Below are 20,847 nucleotides of genomic sequence, written 5' to 3' on the forward strand. Positions count from 1 at the left end.
AGCAGCATATGTATGGGTCTTGTTTTCTTGTCCATTCAGCCATCCTGTGTCTTTTTTTTTGAAGCATTTAGTCCATTTACATTGAAAGTAATTGTTGATAGATATGTAGTTATTGCCATTTTATTACATATATAAGCATATAATAAATATATATATATAATAAAATGGCAATAACTACATATCTATCAACAAATATATATATATATATATATATATATATATATATATATATATGAACAGGAGTTCATCACCACCAAATCAATATTCAAGGAATGTTAGAGGGAATTCTTTAAGATGAAATATATATATATATTATATATATATTATATATAATATATATATTTGTATATATTATATATATACAAATATATGAATAAATATATATATACATTGTGTATATATAAAATATATAATATATATATTTTAATAAATATATATACATTTTATATATATAAAAAAATATATAATATATTTATATATATATTTTATATATATATATATATATATATATATGTATATATATATATATATATATTTCATCTTAAAGAATTCCCTCTAACATTCCTTGAATACTGGTTTGGTGGTGATGAACTCCTGTATCATTTTTTTTTTTTCTGGGAAGCTTTTTATCTGTCCTTGAATTCTAAATGCTAGCTTTGCTGGGTAGAATAATCTTGGTTGTAGGTCTTTGATTTTCATCACTTTGAATATTTTGTTCACAAAGTTTCTGTTGAGTAATCAAGTGTTGTCTATTGGGAGATCCCTTTTTTCTCCTGCTGCTTTTAAGATTCTTCATTTGTCTTTGGCATTTTAGTTATGATGTATCTTAGTGGGGGCTTCTTTGAGTTCATCTTGTTTGGGACTCTGCACTTCTGGGGCTTGATATCCATTTCCTTTGCCAGGTTAGGGAAGTTTTCTGTCATTATTTCTTCAAACAGGCTTTCAATTCCTTACTGTCTCTTTTCTCCTCTTGGTACCCCTAAGATGTGAATTTTGGTACACTTGATGTTATCCCAGAGGCCCCCCTTAAACTCTCCTCATTTTTTTTTTTTTGATTCTTTTTCTTTTTGCTGTTCTGGTTATTTTCTGCTATCTTATCTTCTAAATCACTGATTTGATCTTCTGCTTCATCTTATCTACTGTTGATTCTCTGTAGTGTATCCTTCATTTCAGTTTTTGTAGTCTTTATTTCTGACTGGTTCTTTCTGTTTTCTATCTCCATTTTTAGTCTCTTTGTTGAAGTTCTCCCTGAGATCATTATTATTATTATTACCAATGTTTTGAATTCTGTATCTGGCAGATTGCTTATCTCCATTTTGTTCAGTTCTTTTCCTGGAGCTTTGTTCTGTTCTTTCATTTGGGACATGTTTCTTTGTCTCTCTATTTTGGCTGACCCCCTGTGTTTCTTCTATGTATTAGGTAGGGATGCTATGTCTCCTAGTCTTAGTAGAGTGGTCTTATTTAGTGTGTGTCCTGTGGAACCCAGTGGCACAATCTTCCTGGTCACCAGAGCCTGGTTTTCCAGGTGTTTTCCTTGTGTGGGTTGTGTGTGCCTTCCTGTTGTAGTTGAGCCTTTGTTGCTTTCTGCGTGTCAGTTGGAGGGATTGACCCTTGGGCTCATTGGTTGTAAGGACTAGCCATGACTCCAGTGAAGGAGCTGTGGTGCAGGGGCTGACCCTACAGAACAGGATTCGCTTTAGCGGGGCCATGGTGCCTGCCCATTCTGCCCTTTGGGTGTATCATCCTGAAGGCAGCAGGGTGATGCTCTGGCTCAGTCTGAAGCTGGCCACTGGGTATATCAGACTGAGGGTCTCCTGGGTGGGGACCCACTGCAGGCCACATTCAACCACAGCCTATTCCCTGCCTAAGTCCACCTGGCATGAGCCACAATTCTGCCTGTGTTGTGCTTGGAGATGTTCGAAGAGGACAAGCTGCAAACCAAGGCCAGGTTGTCACTAGTGCTGGGCTTAGGGCTGCTCAGCCAGAGGTACAGGACACACTGAAGCCAGATGCTGCTTGTTTGGGTTTTGTGACCTTTGAGAGATTTCAGAAAAATCTGCAGCATGAGCCAAGGCAGGACAATTGTATGGGAAAGCCACTGGAAGTAGTTTGGGTGTGCCCAAGTTGGATGGTGCACGGGATCTCAGAATCACCAGGCCGTGGCAAACAAAAGGTGTTAGCCAGTTTGATGGAGATTCAGATATGGTGGCTGCCTGTGTCTGCATGCCAGAAGTTGGAACGGCTCAACAAAGAAATAATGTCTTCCGCCATCTCTTCCTAGAGAAAGCTGACCCTTCAGCCCTTGCCCTGAAGCTAGACAATTCAGTTTCTCCCCAAATGTCTCTGGTGCCTTTTGAGCTGCTGCCCCAGAGCAGCAGCTCAGAGAGAGTGAGTCTATTAGTGAGTAAGTCTGTGTGCGTCTTCTTTAAGAGGAGTGCTTAGGATTTCAGCCACCTGTTGGCTCACACAATCTCCACTGATTTTGACAGCCAGAAGTTATGGGGACTTCTCTCCCTGGCACTGGAACCCTGGGCTGGGGAGCCTGGTGTGGGGCTGGGTATGCTCGCTCCTCTAGGAGGGACCTTTATAGTGGAGATATACCTCCCAATTTTTGATGATCACTCACAGGTGTGGGACCGGCATGTTCTGCATCTCGGCCCTTACGAGTCTCCAGCTGGCTTCTGTATGTTCTTAGTTGTAGGACTTCAGTTCATCTAGACTTCAGGCGATTTTCAATTTGGTTGTTCTGTAGTTTAGTTGTAATTTTGATGAAGTTGTGAGAAGAGGTAAGCACATCCTTTACCTACTCTGCCATCTTGACCAGATATCTATATATCTATATCTATATTGATCTATATAATCTTTCTATTTTTTAATACTTTTAAATTTACATTATAATATACAATTGGTTTAACTGCATTAAAATTCACAAATGAAATGTGGATAGCTTGATTAATTATTATATAACCCAATTTAAAGACAGAACCCCCAGAAAGCTTCTGTCTAACCTGACAGTTAATACTGCCTCCCCATCAAACACCAACCTCTATCATAATAGATTAATTTTGTCTGCTCAAACTTTATGTAAATGGACTTCTACAGTATTTACTCTTTTATGTCTCACTTAGTCAATGTTATGTCTATGTAGCAAACCTTTGTTCTTTTTCATTGTTGTATCATATTAATTAATGAATACTTCACAAATTATCCATCCTGTTCATGATAGACATTTAGGTGTTTCCACTGTGTGACTATTAAGAATATAGCTGCTCTGAGCATTTGTGTATGGGCAAAACTCTTCATTTTTGTTGGGTACATACCCTGAACTGAAGTTGTAGGTCACTGGGTAAAGTTTGTGCAGCATTAGTAGATACTGGCAAACAGACATTTAATCTTATATTTTAGTCTCATAGTGCGAATCTGTTGTACCTGGTAAAGTTTCTCTTTTTTAATAAGCACCTAGTAAAATGAGTTGCTGTTGAAATGTGAACATTTTAGCCAATATTCTTATATTAATGAACACATGTGTAAAAGTGTATTAGTTGTGATAACACCCTTTCTTTATTTATATATAGATCATTGATCCTTTTGTTGAAGTTGAAATTATTGGATTGCCAGTAGATTGTTGTAAAGATCAAACCCGTGTGGTGGATGACAATGGTAAGACGATGATCTGTGCTCACTTTTAACTGGTATGCGTTAGAAAGAGAATTCGCACTGGAAAAGATAAATGTCTCTACATAGAAGAGACACCCTTTAACTCCACAACTGCCATCTGAGCTTATGTTCAGAGCACTTGAACATATAAAACTAAGTAAATGCGAGATTGATGCTTGGAATGTTTTGATGGACATCGTCTCTCAAGGCTTTTGCTTTTGAACCAAATTTTTTTCTCGTGAAAAGAATGAATGAAATTTTATATTTTTATATTGTGTTTTCATTACATGAGTTGCCTCAAAGTTTTCATTTGTGAAGTCTATGTCTGGGTGATTTCTCGTTTTTCCTGGAGCATGTAAACATTAAAGTTAAGTGCAGCGTGCTCGGGCTAGAGCATTCTTGTGCTTGGGCCATAATGTAAAGAAAGCTTTCTTTACCCAGCCTTCATGTCTTTTCATGGTAATCTTTTAACATTGCGTTTGTTCACACATTTGACAAACATTATTGCTTACCTATTTCTCTCAATCTCTGGTCATTAATACTCTAAAATAAATCTAAACCACAATTCTCAAAATGTTTGAGAAATTAGAGATTCATAGACAGACCTTAAGAGGAGTTTTTCTAAATGCTAGTTTAAGAAAAGGAATTTGAGGGTCCGAGAGTGGCACAAACCTGTTACTTAGAAAATAACAAGCTTAAAGAAAGTCAACGTCCTATGTTGCATTTTCCTACCAGTGTCAATAGATTTTGTTTTTCTTAGAAGCAATTGAGAGGTTATCACTAAGTCAACAAAAAGATAATTTCTTCTTTTGCTCAGGAGGGGCATTTCAATGATTTTCAGTCTGTAATTATTTCATTAGCTGAGGAGTTTATCAGGGTTAAACGCTGATGCTCCCTGAGTGCATATATTTAATAAAACTTATTTTCAGTTTTCCAAAGGAAAAACTTATAGAGTACGTACGTTTTTATCAGTTTAAGTTATTGTTTACCTGAGAGAATTTTACCAGCAAATAAATATATTTTGGCTTTAGAATTTGAATTGAATTATGTACCTTTCTGTTTATTTTCAGTAGCTATGAAAATATATCATCTTTCATGTATTAAGGTTTTGCTTTATGGGATGCCATCGGAAATCAATAATGCACAGTCTAATTAGGCTTTATCATTAATTATATGATCCTAAGCTCATTATTTTCTTTGAACATCAATTTTCTCAACTAAAATGAGTTAGAAATACTTATGTTTCCTAATTTTTAAAAAATGAGCATGTATTGTGTAATTTTTAAAAGCTAATGTATTTTTGAAAGTCAGTAATATGCATTTTTTTCTTAATTGGAAAAAAACAAAACCAAAACCTGCTCTGTTACCCTTAGAGGATTGCTATAAGAATTAAGTAGGAGGATACATGGTAGCATTGAAATCAGTACAGAACCTTATAAAATGGTTGCTGGTGATTATTACAGCAGCACAGTCTTCGGTGAGCGAGAAGCATAATTCTGTTGATGGGATGGGGTGGGAATCATTCTTTATGATTTTTGCTAAAACATTCTTAGATCGCTACTATAGATGCTTTGTGACCTTATTGAAGCATCCTGAATATTGTCTAAAAGAACATTCTCTACAATGCAATTTGGCATCAAGGATTATTAGCATTGATATAATCATTTACAGACAATTTTCTTAGCAATTGGGTAAATTTCAAGGCTTTACTTCAGTAAGGCATCCTGGAATGGCTTGGTTATCTGCATCCGTTTCATAAAATTGCAAGCAATTGTCACTGTCTGCTTTGCAGATGTTATGGCCAATTCATTTTTAGGCAACTCTTTGCTTTTCTGATTTTTCTTTTCCTATTTTTCTGAGGATTTAACCCTGTGTGGGAAGAAACCCTGACATTTACAGTACACATGCCAGAAATAGCTTTGGTTCGGTTTCTCGTGTGGGATCATGATCCTATTGGACGAGACTTTGTTGGGCAAAGAACTGTGGCCTTCAGCAGCTTAGTACCTGGTAGGTATGGGTTGGCCGTTTCTCTCTAGACCGACCATTCCATTTTCTTTGGAAGATTTAATATATAACATATACAATATACACAATATATAACATGATATATAAAATATGTTAGATGATAATGTGAGTGTTAACAGGCATTGTGAAATGTAAAGAACTGTGGTAAAGTCAGATACTTAATTCACTAGAATCCACGGGAAAGCCAAATGCAAGTTCAACTGAAAGAAAACTACTTTCTCCCCTTTTATCAGGCTACCGGCATGTCTATTTGGAAGGACTGACAGAAGCATCCATATTTGTCCACATAACAATCAATGAAATCTACGGAAAGGTGAGAAAGATTATATGGCTTAAAGCCACAGGCAACCATCATCTGGTCCTGAACAAAGTTATTTACTGGCGAATTGCATCAAAGGAGAGCACATCTTGACGAGCTGTTCTTTATCAGGAAACTATGGGGAAGCCCATTGAGCCCAGAGTGGTATCCTGCCCTCATGTCCCAATCCACCTGTGCTCCTTCTATTCTTTAGGGATGTGTCCTCATTCCTTCCACCCTGGGGGGCCTTTCTGGGCTTATGAGAAAACTATTATTCTCTTAGATGATTATTTGCTTGGCTAAAACAGTGAAGATGTAGTTGGAAATTGAATTTTACTCCTTAAAAAGTCCCAGCTGGCTGCAGTGGGAAATGTAGTGTCACAGATGTTTGATGAATTACTTGTACTAACCAAGCTGTGATTCCAGCCAGTGCTAAGCAGGATGCATTCATTTGATGCCATTGTATTTAACTGAAAACCTAAAACTCATGAATGAATTTCAAGCCATCCACCACAAAAAGACTTAAAAGAGACCACAAAAATGTTTTCCACCTGATGCTGCTCTCATCATTCTAGAACTCACTTGAGGTTCACAAATCAATAGGCTGTCCTTTGGTCATGCCAAGTAACTGGGGACTTGGCCACTGGAATGAATTTTTAGGGCCAGATGTGATTTAGAGGGACTGTAGGAGCATTGAATAAAGCCCAGGAATGTTCAGTGCTCTTTTGCAGAAATTCTATTTTAGACTGGGGCTTTTCCTTCAGAAGCATTTACCATTTCTGTGCCTCAGCTTCTTCATTTGTAAAATGGGGGTAACATAGTACCTACCTCATTAATAAATATGTGTTATCCTTAGACATCTGCCTGGCCCATAATAAATGCTCAAAATGTTGGCTAATATTAATATTATTATGACTACAAGCTAATTGCTAAGCAATGGACCAATTGAGCCTAAATTAGGGGTACATGTTTATCTGATATCAGTCTGGGTGGGGGGGGGACACAAGGGATCCTAATTTCTAAGAATGATAAAGTTTTATTTCACAACTTACTATGTTTAGTCCTGAGTTTCTGTTTGTGCTGCTTGTTGAGACCCTTTCTTCAGCCTAAATACATACAAATGTGAATGATTGAAGAATGATTCTTGAGTTCTAGGAATCCCAGGTTGACTAAGTCGTTTCTCTAGCATTTCTCATGCTTGAGGGACACAATAAAATTCAGAAATTGTTTAAAACTTGAGCCAGAAATAAATTCAAATATGAAAAAGAAATTGTTCCATAGGACTTCTCTCTCCTAAATAAGTGTCCACTTATAAGTCATATTGTTTATCACTTTCAAAGTCTGTTTGGGTTGGGATACCCAAGCAGTAATGTGGCGGGGGTGAGTTGAACAATGAGTGAACCTGCAGTGAAAAACCGCTGCAAACTGGAAGAAAGGGTTTACAGAAGCATATGCATTTTTCAATTTTGTTTTGACTTGTGTGACCTTCTTGAATGAACCCCAATTGTGTTTTGTTTTTTTCCCTTGCAGTGGAGCCCTTTAATACTCAACCCCAGTTATACTATATTGCACTTTCTAGGAGCTACAAAGGTAGTTTCTCAGCATGGTGCTTTCTTCTCACTGGCATACTTCTTTTCAAATGGTTCTGGCAGCATGCTTTCTCATGTCACTCCATTTTCCTGCTTACCACTTTGAAACATGCATCTGTTGCTTTAGGGCGACTGGAATTCTTAACAGTCTATTAACTGCAGAAACATTTCCTACCACCTTGTCATCTCTGGGTAGGAAACTTCTGGGAAAGCTTGGTTGTGCAAATGGAAGGCTGCCGTCCCCACACAGTAAGGTTGAGAAGACGTGCATGGCATTGTGCAAACATGCTGTGAGCTGCTGTTTTCTTGGTTTGAGTCTATACTACCAATGGCTGTAAAATTTCATTTTGTATCCATTTTTCATGGAGCTGTCATTTAAAAGGCAAGTTACTGCCACAGTGGCATTCGTTTGACTTGTGGTTGGTCCTTTTGTATCTTCAGAACAGACAGCTCCAAGGTCTGAAGGGACTGTTCAACAAGAATCCCAGGCACAGTTCTTCAGAAAACAGTTCCCATTATGTTCGGAAGCGATCAATTGGAGATAGAATTCTGCGGCGCACAGCTAGCGCTCCAGCCAAAGGCAGAAAGAAGAACAAAATGGGCCTCCAGGAAATGGTAGAGATAAAGGATTCTGTGTCTGAGCCTGCCAGAGATCAAGACGGTGTCCTGAGGAGGACCACACGGAGTCTGCAAGTGCGCCCAATCTCTATGCCTGTTGACAAAAGTTTTTTCGGAGCTTTGTCACTGCCTATATCCGAAACAGGAAAAGACACTGACGGAAAAGAAAACTCTCTGGGTAAGATACTTTAAGTTTCTCTAAAGATAAACCCCTGCATTTTGATCTCTGATTATCAGTATGATGAGGTTGACATTTTGTAGTCAGTATAAAATATACTAAAAAAAATATATTTTAATCTTACCTTTAGACCAGATTTTAAACTTTGGGAGAGGGCAGTGGGTAGAAGAGCCGTTTCCTAGTCCCTAAGGCCTTAAAATTACATGTGAAGTTGACAGTGAGGGATAAGAGGAACCATCCGGGGTGATGGCATGGAGCCTAGGTATGAGAGAGGGAGATGAAACCTGCAAAATATGAGCAGACATCATGGTTTCTATGTGGGTACCATATTTACTGATTGTTCTGAGCTCAAATAGAATTACGTTGATTTTTTAAAAATTTATTGGGGTGACAATTGTTAGTGAAATTATGATTGTTTTTAAAAGTTGAATATAGTTGTATTACTCTCCCTGCCATATAATATATTTCCATGATTGGAAATGTTTATGGAGAAAGAGGAAAGGGAAGATGTTAAAAGCAAGCCACCCTCTTCACTTGAAAAATTCTTGCTTCTTCCAGAGGTAGCTCAGGCGATGTTTATCTGTGGCCTCATTTCCCTGATTCCTGGATGTTGGCAGGGAAGGAAACATGTCTATACCTCCTTTCCAGTTACAGGCTCCTCAAGCCTAGGGACCAGGCATTATCCATCTGTTCCCCTAATTTGAGCATAATGCTTCACTCATATCAAGAACTTGATAAAGACTGATGCCTGCTTTACAGTGTACCAAAGATCTCTTGACTTCTGTTGGTAACTCCTTCTCCTGCCTTATTTTAAATAATTGAAGCACTACAGCTGTGTCTATTTGATGTCTCTGCAACAAATATGTTTGAATTAAATCAGACTCATCTCAGACAAGTAGAATGTGATACCTTTTTCTTTTAGAAAAATTCTCCTTTTATCATACAATCTAATTTCAATGATCCACTCTCTCACAAAAACAATTTTATTTGTGTTGATTTTTATTGTAAGCTATTTTAGGGAGACAAACCGATTTTTGAATGACCTCTTTGAAGGAGAAAAAGGGAGTTTAAAAGTTTGAAATTTTGCTAAGAGCAATGTCAGAAGAGATGAAATGTGTGCTTTAAAATTTATTTCAAAACTCCATTTTGGGGGAAATAAAGCTGTATTTAATAGAAATCAGTAATAAATCTATTAATGCCAAAATTAAGATGTTAATTCAACATGGTGAGTTAGAAAGCAATATTGAGGTGATGTTTCTTTCCTCCCTTTAAAAAACAATTAATATAAGTTAGTCATTCAGATAGATAGGTAGGTAGATAGATAGATAAAAACCTGTGGTAAATATGGAGCAATACATAGGACTGTAATGATTCAAATTATAATGTAGAAAACAATATTAAGTGAAGAAAATGCTAACTACAAAATTCTATACATAGTTCTGTTTCTCTACAAAAGCTTGCAGTGGCTTTCTCTGAGTGGAACATGAAAGGATATTTTTTTTTCCTTATAATTTTTGGGTTTATCAAACTTTTAAGATGAAATTTTTAGTTAGGAAAATAATAAACAAATTCTTCTTGTATATCATGATTAAAAGCATTTAAACATTATTAAAATAATGTGATCAAGAGTGCTTGAACACTTAGTATTGTCTTAGCATTATACTAAACAGGATGGGATACATCCAACTTACTGTGAATTGTGTGTTTTTATAGTTTTCCTTCCTGTGCTTGAAATTTTACTGCCCCTTTTAAGGGGAGAATGTGACATGAAATGTATGTATTAAAAACAAAAATATGGTTAACAGAAAACTAGCTATTAGCAATGGTATCGAATTTGTGACCAATTCTTGATTTTTACATTTTAAATTCAACAGATATTGATATTTTAATACATTTATTGCACTTTCCAATTTGTTTTAGAAGTTAATTATATTAGATCTTTTGATAAAATGTTTCTTTTTAAATGATGTGACTTGTGTTTTTTATTAATACATGCTTAACTTTGAAAGCTTATAGTATCTTGCTTACAGGTACCACAATACTTTGTTTAACAGAGCTGTCTTGTTCTGTTTTTATTGCCATGCTTCTGTGTAGTACAAATCTGAATAGGAAACAACTGAAGGTAATCCTCACTGTAAAAGTATGGTAACTCATTGACATTTTTTTGGTAATGAATATTACATCCTTAACTGATGTAATAGATTTTCAAAGGGAAGCTTCAGTGAAATTCCTATGAATATATTTTACCATTTTTTCATCACACAGACACTTTGTTGCAAATCTATGCAATCCATAATTATATTTTGTCACAATGTAACAGATTTACATTCTCCATTTGTCTGTCTGAAGACAAACATGAGTGTTCGCAGCTCTTACATAAAGTGCTACGTGTCATCTAAAATGTTGTTTGTTTCATTCAGCAGACGTTAAGGACGGCAGCAGAAAAGGGAAGGCAAGTATAAAAGACCAACATTTTCCAAACTTCAACAAAAAGTTATCCTCTTCCTCCAGCGCTCTCCTCAACAAAGACATCAGCCAAGGGCACTCTGCTGTTTCTACTGCTAACATGTCAATCACAGAACAGGTGGAAGTGCCAGGTTCTAGAGGTGGGAGAACCAAATCAAATGTGTCAGGTGACTGCCAGGAAGACCACTGCCCCAACAAATCCCTCTCCCCAAAGCATTTGGCTCTTAATCCTGCAGTTAACCCAACACAAGATCTGTGTGGTGTGCAAACCAAGGAAAATGGGAATGCTGGCGGCTTTGCGGAAGGAAAAAGCACATTGTCTGGAAGCATCTTTTCTCAAAGCAACCTGGAGATGAAGAGCTTGGAAGGTAATTGGGGTAAGGGCAGACCTGCAACCTCCTTTTCTTTGTCAGACGTCTCTATACTCTGTTCTGACGTACCTGAGTTACAGTCTACAGCGATTCTGCAGGAGAGTGAAATTTCTCATCTTATTGACAATGTCAGTTTAACGAACGAGAATGAGGCGGGTAGTTCCATCTCAGCTCTGATTGGCCAGTTTGGTGATACCAGCAATCAGGCTAACCTCTCAGTTGTTTCTCATCTTCATAGCACCAGTGTGATGTCAGGCCATCCTCTCTTACCCACTATGAACCTAAAAATGCCCTCCAAGCCTGGCTTTTCCAGGGGAAACCCCAAGTCATCCTTACTGTGCTCGTCTCCTGAACCAGTTGCATTCTCTAGTCCTGAGGCCTCTGAACGCTCAACGCACATAGTCGTTTGTGAGACTGCCTGCACTCCTACTGTCTCTAAAACCAAACCAGATGATGACCTTTGTAGGAAGGCCAAGACAGGGGCCACGGAAAGTAACCTGCCTCTTTCCTCTAATACGTCTCACTACCCGTTATCAAAAAGTCCCCCCAATGGGAAAGACTGGGAAATCCTGAGGAACCGCAGCCCTGCCTCTTCCCCTGACTTGACACTGGGAGACGTCAGAGCTGACCCCACTCTTTGTTTAAATTCTGGGGAGAGCAGTCTCGTGGAAATGGATGGAGACTCAGAAAATCTGTCTATAACAACCTGTGAATATAGGAGAGAAGACACAAGTCACCTCCCATCTCCTTTAAAGCTGAAGTACAGTCAGGAGGTGGTGCAACATTTTCAAAGAGGCTTGAGAAATGGCTATTGTAAAGAGACTCTCCACCCTTCTGTATCTGAAATATTCAACAATATCCAAGATGTCAAAAATCAAAGTATTTCTTGTCTAACCTATCAGGGTGCTGGTTTTATGCATAAGCACTTCTCAAATTCAGATGCAAAAATGAACCAGACCTGCGAGCCCCCATCTGGTGCTCAAGACTTGCATGCCCCTGCATCCAACCCGTCCCGGCACCCTCCTCTGCCTGCTCTGAAACTGCCCAGTCCTTGCAAATCCAAAAGTCTGGGAGACTTAACATCAGAGGACATCGCCTGCAACTTTGAAAGCAAGTACCAGTGTATTAGTAAGAGTTTTGTTACAACTGGCATCAGAGACAGGAAGGCCGTAGCTATGAAGGCGAAGTCTATAGAGCCAACAGATGCCCTGACTGAGCAGCTGCGGAAGCTCGTGTCCTTTGACCAGGAAGATGGCTGCCAAATGCTGTATTCAAAGCAGGATGCCAATCAGTTCCCCAGGGCATTGGTCAGGAAGTTGTCGTCCAGAAGTCAGAGCAGAGTGCGCAACATTGCCAGTCGTGCCAAGGAAAAGCAGGAAGCCAACAAGCAGAAAGGTGTGAACCCCAGCAACGTGGGAGGAGTGATTCTTCGCCACAAACCCTCCGGGCCCACGCCCGTGGGGAACCGGCACTCCACGGGCTCCTACATAGCGGGCTACCTGAGGAACGCCAAAGGCGGCGGCGTGGAGGGCCGGGGCATCCCCGAGGGCGCGTGCACCGCCCTGCGCGCCGGCCTCGCCGACCAGTTCTGTCCGGATAATTCTGCTTTGCAGACAGAGCCCAGCAGTGATGAGAAACCAGAAATTTATTTTCTTCTGAGACTGTGAATTCCATAAAGCTGCAGTACCCATGTTTACAAGGTAGTCTGTAGAAGTGTCAGTGTTCAGTAAAAATGGTCCTTGGCTTTGAAATGATTTGAAAATGTATTTTCAAACTTGTCTTTTGGGCTCCCTGTGACTCCCTGTGTTCTTCCTGTTTATGCATTTGTGTCCAGATTCGGGTCACATTTCCCACGTACCGAGGATCTTTCTTCCCTGTAAACTCTCCCGCTGCGAAATGTGTGCATGTCCTACGTGTGAAACTTCTCAGCAGCCCCGGGTGTAACATCTGTATGCTTCACCTAGATGTCCTTTACTTTGTGTCCTCAGATCACAGCCACAAACATAGGTATTTTTACTCTCTAACTCGTAAGTTAAGATAACTTTGCAAAGGACAAAGGGATGAATTCTTTATTTTAAAGCCATGATCCTCTTTCCTTTTTTTCCCTTTGTTGAGAAGTCCCAATGCATTTTTATAACTCAGTTAAAAGAAGATTTGAGTAATTAACTTTACCTTTTAAGATTTCTTTGCCCCATCCAGAATGGGAGTTCAAAGGAGATTGGTAGCTGCTTCTCCCAGACCCTCTCATTTTTAGAGTAAGCTGTGAGGGTATGAGGAATAAAGCAAACTTCTGTATATAAGGACACAATTGTTTGTTTTACATAAATTTTGTTACATATTTTTGCTAATGGCTTTCTATGTAACCTAGCACAGTTGCAAAGCTATTTGTTGTGCTTTCACATTTTCTGATTAATTTATAGACTGCAAATAATGGCTTTCAGAATGAGGGACTTTCATCAGACACTAACAATAACAATAGCAGAAATTGAAAACTTCTCAAACTTTCAAGAAAAAAACAACAACAACACCTTTCTTATAATAAAATTCAAGTGAATAGTCAATTAGAAGAAACCTTTTTCCTTCAGGGAGCCAAGTAACTATATTTCAGTACCAACATACATTATTTTCACGGTGAATCCATTTTTTTTTTAATCGCATGTTCTGATGTCCCTCTGCTTTTTGTAACATTGACTGCAATGATGTTCTTGGAATTCATGAAAATATAATTAAAACAGATTTTTAAACACTTGGTGAATTGTTTTTCAATTGAAGTTCATATGATGAATATTGAGTCAGGAACGCAGAGGACTTGGAAATATTTTTCCTTTTCATCTCTTCACCGCAGAAGAGATAAGTTCTACAGGCGACAGTTTTAAGCAACAATTTATGTCTCTGAATGTTTTCATTATGCTTTAAAGACAAATTTGTAAGGTGACTTGAAAAAAAATCAAATATAATGAGTTTCTTTGTGTTCGGTGTTGATATTGGTAGTTTAAAAATATTCCTTCCCAAATCTTGCCCTGGAGGGGAGGAGGAACAGGGAAAGTCAGGTAAGGTGTTATGTTTGGCATATCAGACCACCTGAAGCTTTGTTGTTTGGGGGAAAAAGAGGGAGGAATACAGTCAGACCCTGGTTATCCTCAGTCCCCACCTCTGAACTTCCCCCCATGCTGAGGGTCTTCTGTCTTTGTACAAGCCCTGGGATGCTGTTTGGGGTAGGAATGTAATGGTGAAAGGGAGAGTTAGCCATTTTCATCCCCTTAGTGAACCCGAGACATTTTTGTCTTCTTGCGAGTTTTGAACCCACAAAATTTTATCCTTAGACCTTGGCTTGTTTTTAAAGTATACTTGTCTTAAAAGAGATTGACGTAATGTAAAGTTGAAATTCATTTCCAAAGGAATAGAGCTTAGCTGCCTTTTGCATGTTGACAAAATCTGTATTGTAGAAATCCATGAGTTTACATTTGGGAGTCAACCCTGTCTCAAAGTGATTTAGTAGTAACATAAATGGTTGGTGCCAAGCGATGGGTTATCAGACCAATCCCCCAGGTGCCCATGTGTGTCTGTCACCCATACATTCAGTATTCTACTGATAGGACTCGAGAAGAGAAAACAACTTCGTAATTACAATTTGGAGATTGCCTAATAAGGAAAAGGAAGCAATAAATCTTAAATTCTACCACCAACTTTCAGTGCTCAGATTAGACTCCCCATTCAGGGTTTCTTTCACTTGTTGGGAGAAAGAATCAGGAACTCACTCAGTCATAAGGAAATCATGTAGCAAGTGAGATCTCAAGCAAGAAATTAACTAACAGGGCTTTTTTTTTTTTTTTTTTAAACTTTTGAGAACTAGAGAGTCCAGGAAGGCCCCAGTCTCTGCAAAGTCTGAATAGAGCAAGCCTTGTGGACCGGTAGAGTTTCATAGTTTTCTAATTTGACTCCTTTTAGAGACTGGATGGAATATTGCAAGGCTGAGCAGCAACAGGTGACTGAGAGAGTTGCCTGCAGCAGTAGTGATATCCACAGAGGACAGAGTAAAGCTTCTTAACATAAATCTGGTCAAGTCATCTTTCCCATTTAAAAGCCTTTAGTGGATCCCCATCCCTTATGGAATAAGATTTCAGAGACTTGCATACAAGGTCTTTTTGATTTGATGCCCTTGTCTGTTCCTACAACCTTTTCCAAGATGTATCCTGGAAGATCCTTTCCTCTAGAGAGCTTTCTCTGATTTTGATCTCTTTTTCCCTGATTGTATCGAATCCATAAAGAATTACCCAATTCCATTTGGGGGCCTCCAATTTCACTCCATTGTATCAATCTGTTCACATGTCTGTCTCCTCCATTAGAGTTTGACCTCTTTGCAGGCAGTAATTATACCTTGTACCCTTTCCCAGACTCAAGGCTTGGTACCTGTTTGCATTCAGGAAACATTTGATAAATTGATGAATAAGGGAACTTTGGCAAAATGTGAGAGAAAAAGTTTGTCTGATGTCTGTTTGTTGTGTGCCTGGAAGGAGGAAGAAGCACAGAATCTTGTGCCAAGTAGTTTGTATGGTGATGACTGAGTTTATCTTCGTTTCCTTTAATTATCTCATTTCCCTGTTTCTATCCAGCCCATCCTTTTCTCTTCCCTTTAATGTAGTATCTATTTAGTCATTTCACCATGAGCAACAGTAGCTGATTTTTGTAAAGCATTCTGCAACTTAAAAAGACTTTTATGTCTAGTGCGTCACATTTGGTCCTTAGAACAATTTTCTGAAAAGATGAGGTTATTTCCATTTCATAATTTCGAAAATGAACCTCTGAACCTGTGATTTGCCCAAGGTCATGGGGGCTAGGAAATAGCCAAGCAATGTTAATTGAACTCCTACTTTGATCCTGTTTCCCCTATACACCATTGCCTTCCCTGAGACTGCAATAAACATTTAATTAGCATCCACTCTGGGCTAGGCACTTAGCTGGGTGCTAGGATTATGACAATAGGGACTTGTCTTTTGGCTGCCAACCGCTGATAGAGATGCTGAGATATAATGTGTTGCTGTTTCAAATGTCTGAACAATTAGAACATATTACATATCGTAGTTGAAAATAGAAGAAAAGAGAATTAGAAACATTGCTATATATATGACATCCATGAATAGCCCCCTTTAAAAAAATTAATAAACTTTATTTTTTAGAGCAGTTTTATGTTTAAGTAAAAATTGAGCAGGAGGTACAAAGATTTTGCATATACTACCTCTGTCCCTGAAACCTCCCTCCCCACCAACATACACAACTTTTCCACTGTCCACATCACCCACTGTAGTGGATACATTTATTATAACTGATGAACTTACCGACATTATTATCACCCAAAGTCCATAGATTACGTTACGGTTCACTCTTGGTGTTATATATTCTGTGGATTTTGATGAATACATACTGTTTCCACCATTGTAGTGTCATACAGAATAGTTTTACTGCCCTAAAAATCCTTTGTGCTCTGCCTATTCATCTTTACTCCCCACCCCCAAACCCCTGGAAACCACTGGTATTTGTACTGACTTCCTAGTTTTGCCTTTTCCTTAAAGTCTTATTCTTGAATTATACAGCCTTTTCACATTGGCCTTCTTCACTTAATAATATGCATTTAAATTTCCTTCACGTCTTTTCACGGCATGATAGCTCATCTTGGTGCTGAATAATATTCTGTTGTCTGGATGTACCATAGTTTATTCACTCACCTACTACAGGACACCTTGGTTGCTTCCAAGTTTTGGTAATTATGAATAAAGCTGCTATAAATATCCATGTGCAGATTTGTGCATAGACATGTTTTCAGCTCATTTGGGTAAATACAAGCAGCACAATAACTGGATTATACAGTATGAGTATGCTTAGTGTTCTAAGAAACCTCCCAAATGGTTTCTTGCAGAGTGGCTGTACCATTTTTCATTCCCATCAGCGATGAATGAGAGTTCTGTGGCTCCACATCCTCTTTATTGAGTTGGCAATTCTGGGTCTTTTGATCTTTGTATAAACTTTAGAATCAATCTGTCAATGACCACAAAATAAATTGCTGGAATTTTGACTGAGATTGTGTTGAATCTATAGATGAAGTTGGGAAGAACTGACATCTTGACAATATTGAGTCTATCCATGAACTTATAATAGTTCTCCATTTATTTCATTCTTCTTAGATATCTTTCATCAAAATTTGGTTTTCTTCATTAGATCTTGTACATATTTTGTTAGATTTATACCTAAGTATTTCTGTTTTGGGGGGGTGCTAATGTAAATGATTGTGTGTTTTTAATTTCAAATTCCACATGTAAATTCCTGGTATAAGGAAAGCAATTGACTTCTGTTTATTAACCTTCTATCCTGCAACCCTGCTATTATCACTTTAGTCCCAGGAGGGGTTTTTCTTTTTTCTTTTCATTTCTTTTAAATTTCATACATAGATAGCTATGTTATCTGCAAACAAAGCTAGTTTTATGTTTTTTTCTTGCCAATCTGAGTAACTTTTATTTTATTCTTTTTATTATTTCCTTGTCTTACTGCATTAGCTAGGACTTCCAGTATAATATTGGAAAGCAGTGGTGAGAGTGGGCGTCCTTGCCTAATTCCTGATCTTAACAGAAAAGCTTTGAATGATGTTAGCTGTTTGTTTGTTTTTTTGTAAATGTTCTTTATCAAGTTGAAGTTGTTTCTCTGTATGCCCACTTTCCTGAGAGATTTTGTCATGAATGGTGCTGGATTTTGACAATGCTTTCTCTGCATCTATTAAAATGACCATGTGATTTTTCTTCTATGGCCTGTTGATGTGATGGATTACATTACTTGCTTTTTGAATGTTGAACCAGGATCACGTACCTGGGATAAATTCCAAATGGTCATAGTGTACAATTCTTCTTATACATTGTTGGATTTGATTTGCCAATATTTTATCGAGTATTTTAACATAAATATTCATGAGAGGTATTAGCCTGTTGCTTTCTAATAATGTCTTTGGTTTGGTATTAAGGTGAGACTGGCTTCCTCGGATAAACTATGAAGTGTTCTCTACTTCTATCTTCTGGAAGAGATTGTAGAATACTGGTATAATTTTTTCCTTATATCTTTGGTAGAACTCACCAGTGAACCCATCTGGGCTGGTTCTTTCTGTCTTGGAAGGTTATTAATTATTCAATTTCTTAACTGAATATAGAGTTCTTCTTTGATCCATAGGTTATTTAGAAGTGTGGTGTTTAACCTCCAAGTATTGGGATTTTCTAGTTGTCTCTGTTATTGATTTCTAGTTTAATTCCATTGTGATTTGAGAGCAGACTTCGTATGGTATATATTATTTTAACTTTATTTGGGTGTGTTCTATGGCTCAGAGTGTGGTTTATCTTGCTGAGCTTGAGTAGTGTGGAATCTGTGGTTAGACAAAGTAATCAATAAATGTTAGTTATATCCAGTTAATTCATGGTGTTTTGTCCAACTCTGTCCTTACTGATTTTCTTCCTATTAGATCTATCCATTACTGATAGAGGCATGTTAATATTCCCAACTCTAATGGTGTATTCATCTATTTAAGTTTTTGCCTTGTGTATTTTGACACTGTTGTTAGGTGCATAAACATTAAGGATTGTTATGTCTTCTTGGAGTATCAACTCCTTTATCATTTTGCAATGTCCACCTTTATTCCTGATAACTTTCCTTGCGTTGAGTCTGCTCTGTTTGAAAATAATTTAGTTTTAGTGGTTGCCCTAGAGTTTGCAATATACATCATTTACACTTAATCCAAGTCCACTTTCAGATAACACTAGACCACTTCACAGGTAGTATGAGGACTGTATAATAGCAAAACAATTTTAATTCCACCTTCTCATCCCTTCTACTGCTGTCATTCATTTCACTTATATATAAGCATACATAAGCACATATACATATGTACACATGTATACATATATACACAAGCATACGTAATTGAAAATATTATTTTGACAAACTGTTATCTTTTAGATGAATTAAGAATAAGAAAGAAAAGTTTTTACATTGCTTTCAGTTATTCATTTCTGATACTCTCTTTTCTTTATGTAGTTCTGAATTTCTGACCTATATCATTTTTCTTTCTGAAGAATTTAAAATTTTTTGCAAGATAGGTCTATTGATAAGAACTTTCATCAATTTTTTTTTAAATTCAAGTTTATTGGTGTGACAATTAGCAAAGTTACATAGATTTAAGTGGTATATATACATAATTAGTGCCATTTGTGTCAACATGATGGATCTTGAGATTATAATGCTAAGCAAAATAAGTCACACAGAAAAAAGTAGAGAACCATATGATTTCACTGATATGTGGTGTATGAAACTGAAAACAACAAAAGAATAAGAAAAACAAATGAAGAACCAAAACTCATAGACACAGACAATAGTTTAATGATTATCAGAGGGTAAGGGGGGTGGGAGATGGTAGATGAGGGCAAAGGGGATCAAATATATGGTGATGGAAGGAGAACTGACTCTGGGTGGTGAACCATCAATTTTCATTTGGGAAAATCTGTTTCTTCTTCACTTTTGAAGGATAATTTCATAGGGTAAGAATTTTAGGTCGGTAGTGTTTTTTTGTTTGTTTTCTTGCTTAACACTTTATTTCATTCTCTCTTTTGGCTTATATAGTTTCTGGGAAGTAATTCTTATCTTTGCACTTTTATAGATAACTTGCCTCCCCATGCCCCTGCTTCTTTCAAGACTTTTCCTTTATCTTTGATTTTTGAAGTTTGAATGCCAGTGCCAAGGATTTTGTTTTCTTCTTGTTGCTGGGTTTTGTTGCTGCTTGTTGGTTTTAATTGGCATTTATCCTTGATGTTCTCTAGGCTTCCTGGATCTAGTGTCTGACATTTAATTTAGGGGAAATTCTCAGTCATTTTTGTTTCAAATATTTCTTCTGTTTCTTTTCCTCCTGGTATTTCTATTATATATGTGTTACATCTTTTATAGTTGTCCTACAGTTCTTGAATATTCTGTGCTTTTTTCATTTTTTGTTCTCTTTGCTTTTCAGTTTTGGAACTTACTATTGGAAGTTTCTATCTAAGCTCAGAGATTATTTCCTCAGTTGTGTCCGGTCTTCTGATGGACCCATTAAAGGCCTTTTTAAATTTTTAGTATTTCTTTTTGATCCTTTCTTAGAATTTTCGTATCTCTGCTTACGTGTTCTGTTTTTGCATGTGGTCTACTTTTTCCTTTAAAGCTCTTACCATATTAATCATATTTTTTCAAATTCCTGTTTTGATAATTCGGACAACATTCATGCCATATCTATCTGACTCTTGCGGTTTAAAGAGACCCTAAATGTCTCTTTAAACAACATTTTTTGACTTTTAGTATGCCTTGTAATTTTTGGTTGAAAAGTGAACATGACATACTAGGTAAAAGAAACTGAAATATATAGGCCTTTAGTGATGTAATGTAACATGTGTGTTGCAGGGGAAACATTCTGCAGTCCTATGATTAGGTCTGTTTTTACGTGAATGTGTGCCCCTGAACTTTGAACTTCACCAGTACTTCTCAGTATCTCCCCCACCCTTTTAGTGGAACAGTATGTTTATATAGGGATGGAATTGGGTGTTTTCTTTCCCCCAGCTTGGTTAGGCTGTGATAAAACCACAGCACAGA

At 37.5% G+C, this 20,847-nt stretch overlaps 1 protein-coding gene across 2 annotated transcripts in view; it reads left to right on the forward strand.

The window, feature by feature from the left end:
• Window positions 1-14,135, forward strand: part of PLCH1 (phospholipase C eta 1) — a 202,184-nt gene extending 188,049 nt beyond the window's left edge. The window contains exons 19-24 of one of the 2 annotated variants that reach the window (XM_081025261.1): window positions 3,576-3,660; window positions 5,518-5,664; window positions 5,916-5,995; window positions 7,511-7,570; window positions 8,011-8,365; window positions 10,789-14,135. In XM_081025261.1, coding sequence (XP_080881387.1) covers window positions 3,576-3,660; window positions 5,518-5,664; window positions 5,916-5,995; window positions 7,511-7,570; window positions 8,011-8,365; window positions 10,789-12,869 — 2,808 coding nt within the window. In that variant the 3' untranslated portion in view covers window positions 12,870-14,135. Of the gene's footprint in view, window positions 1-3,575; window positions 3,661-5,517; window positions 5,665-5,915; window positions 5,996-7,510; window positions 7,571-8,010; window positions 8,366-10,785 lie in introns of both variants that reach the window. The other variant, XM_081025260.1, reaches the window with a different exon arrangement.
• The last annotated feature ends 6,712 nt before the right edge of the window (window positions 14,136-20,847 follow it).

This window comes from Rhinolophus hipposideros (genome assembly GCF_964194185.1).
Source record: "Rhinolophus hipposideros genome assembly, chromosome: 2".
NCBI lineage: Eukaryota > Metazoa > Chordata > Mammalia > Chiroptera > Rhinolophidae > Rhinolophus > Rhinolophus hipposideros.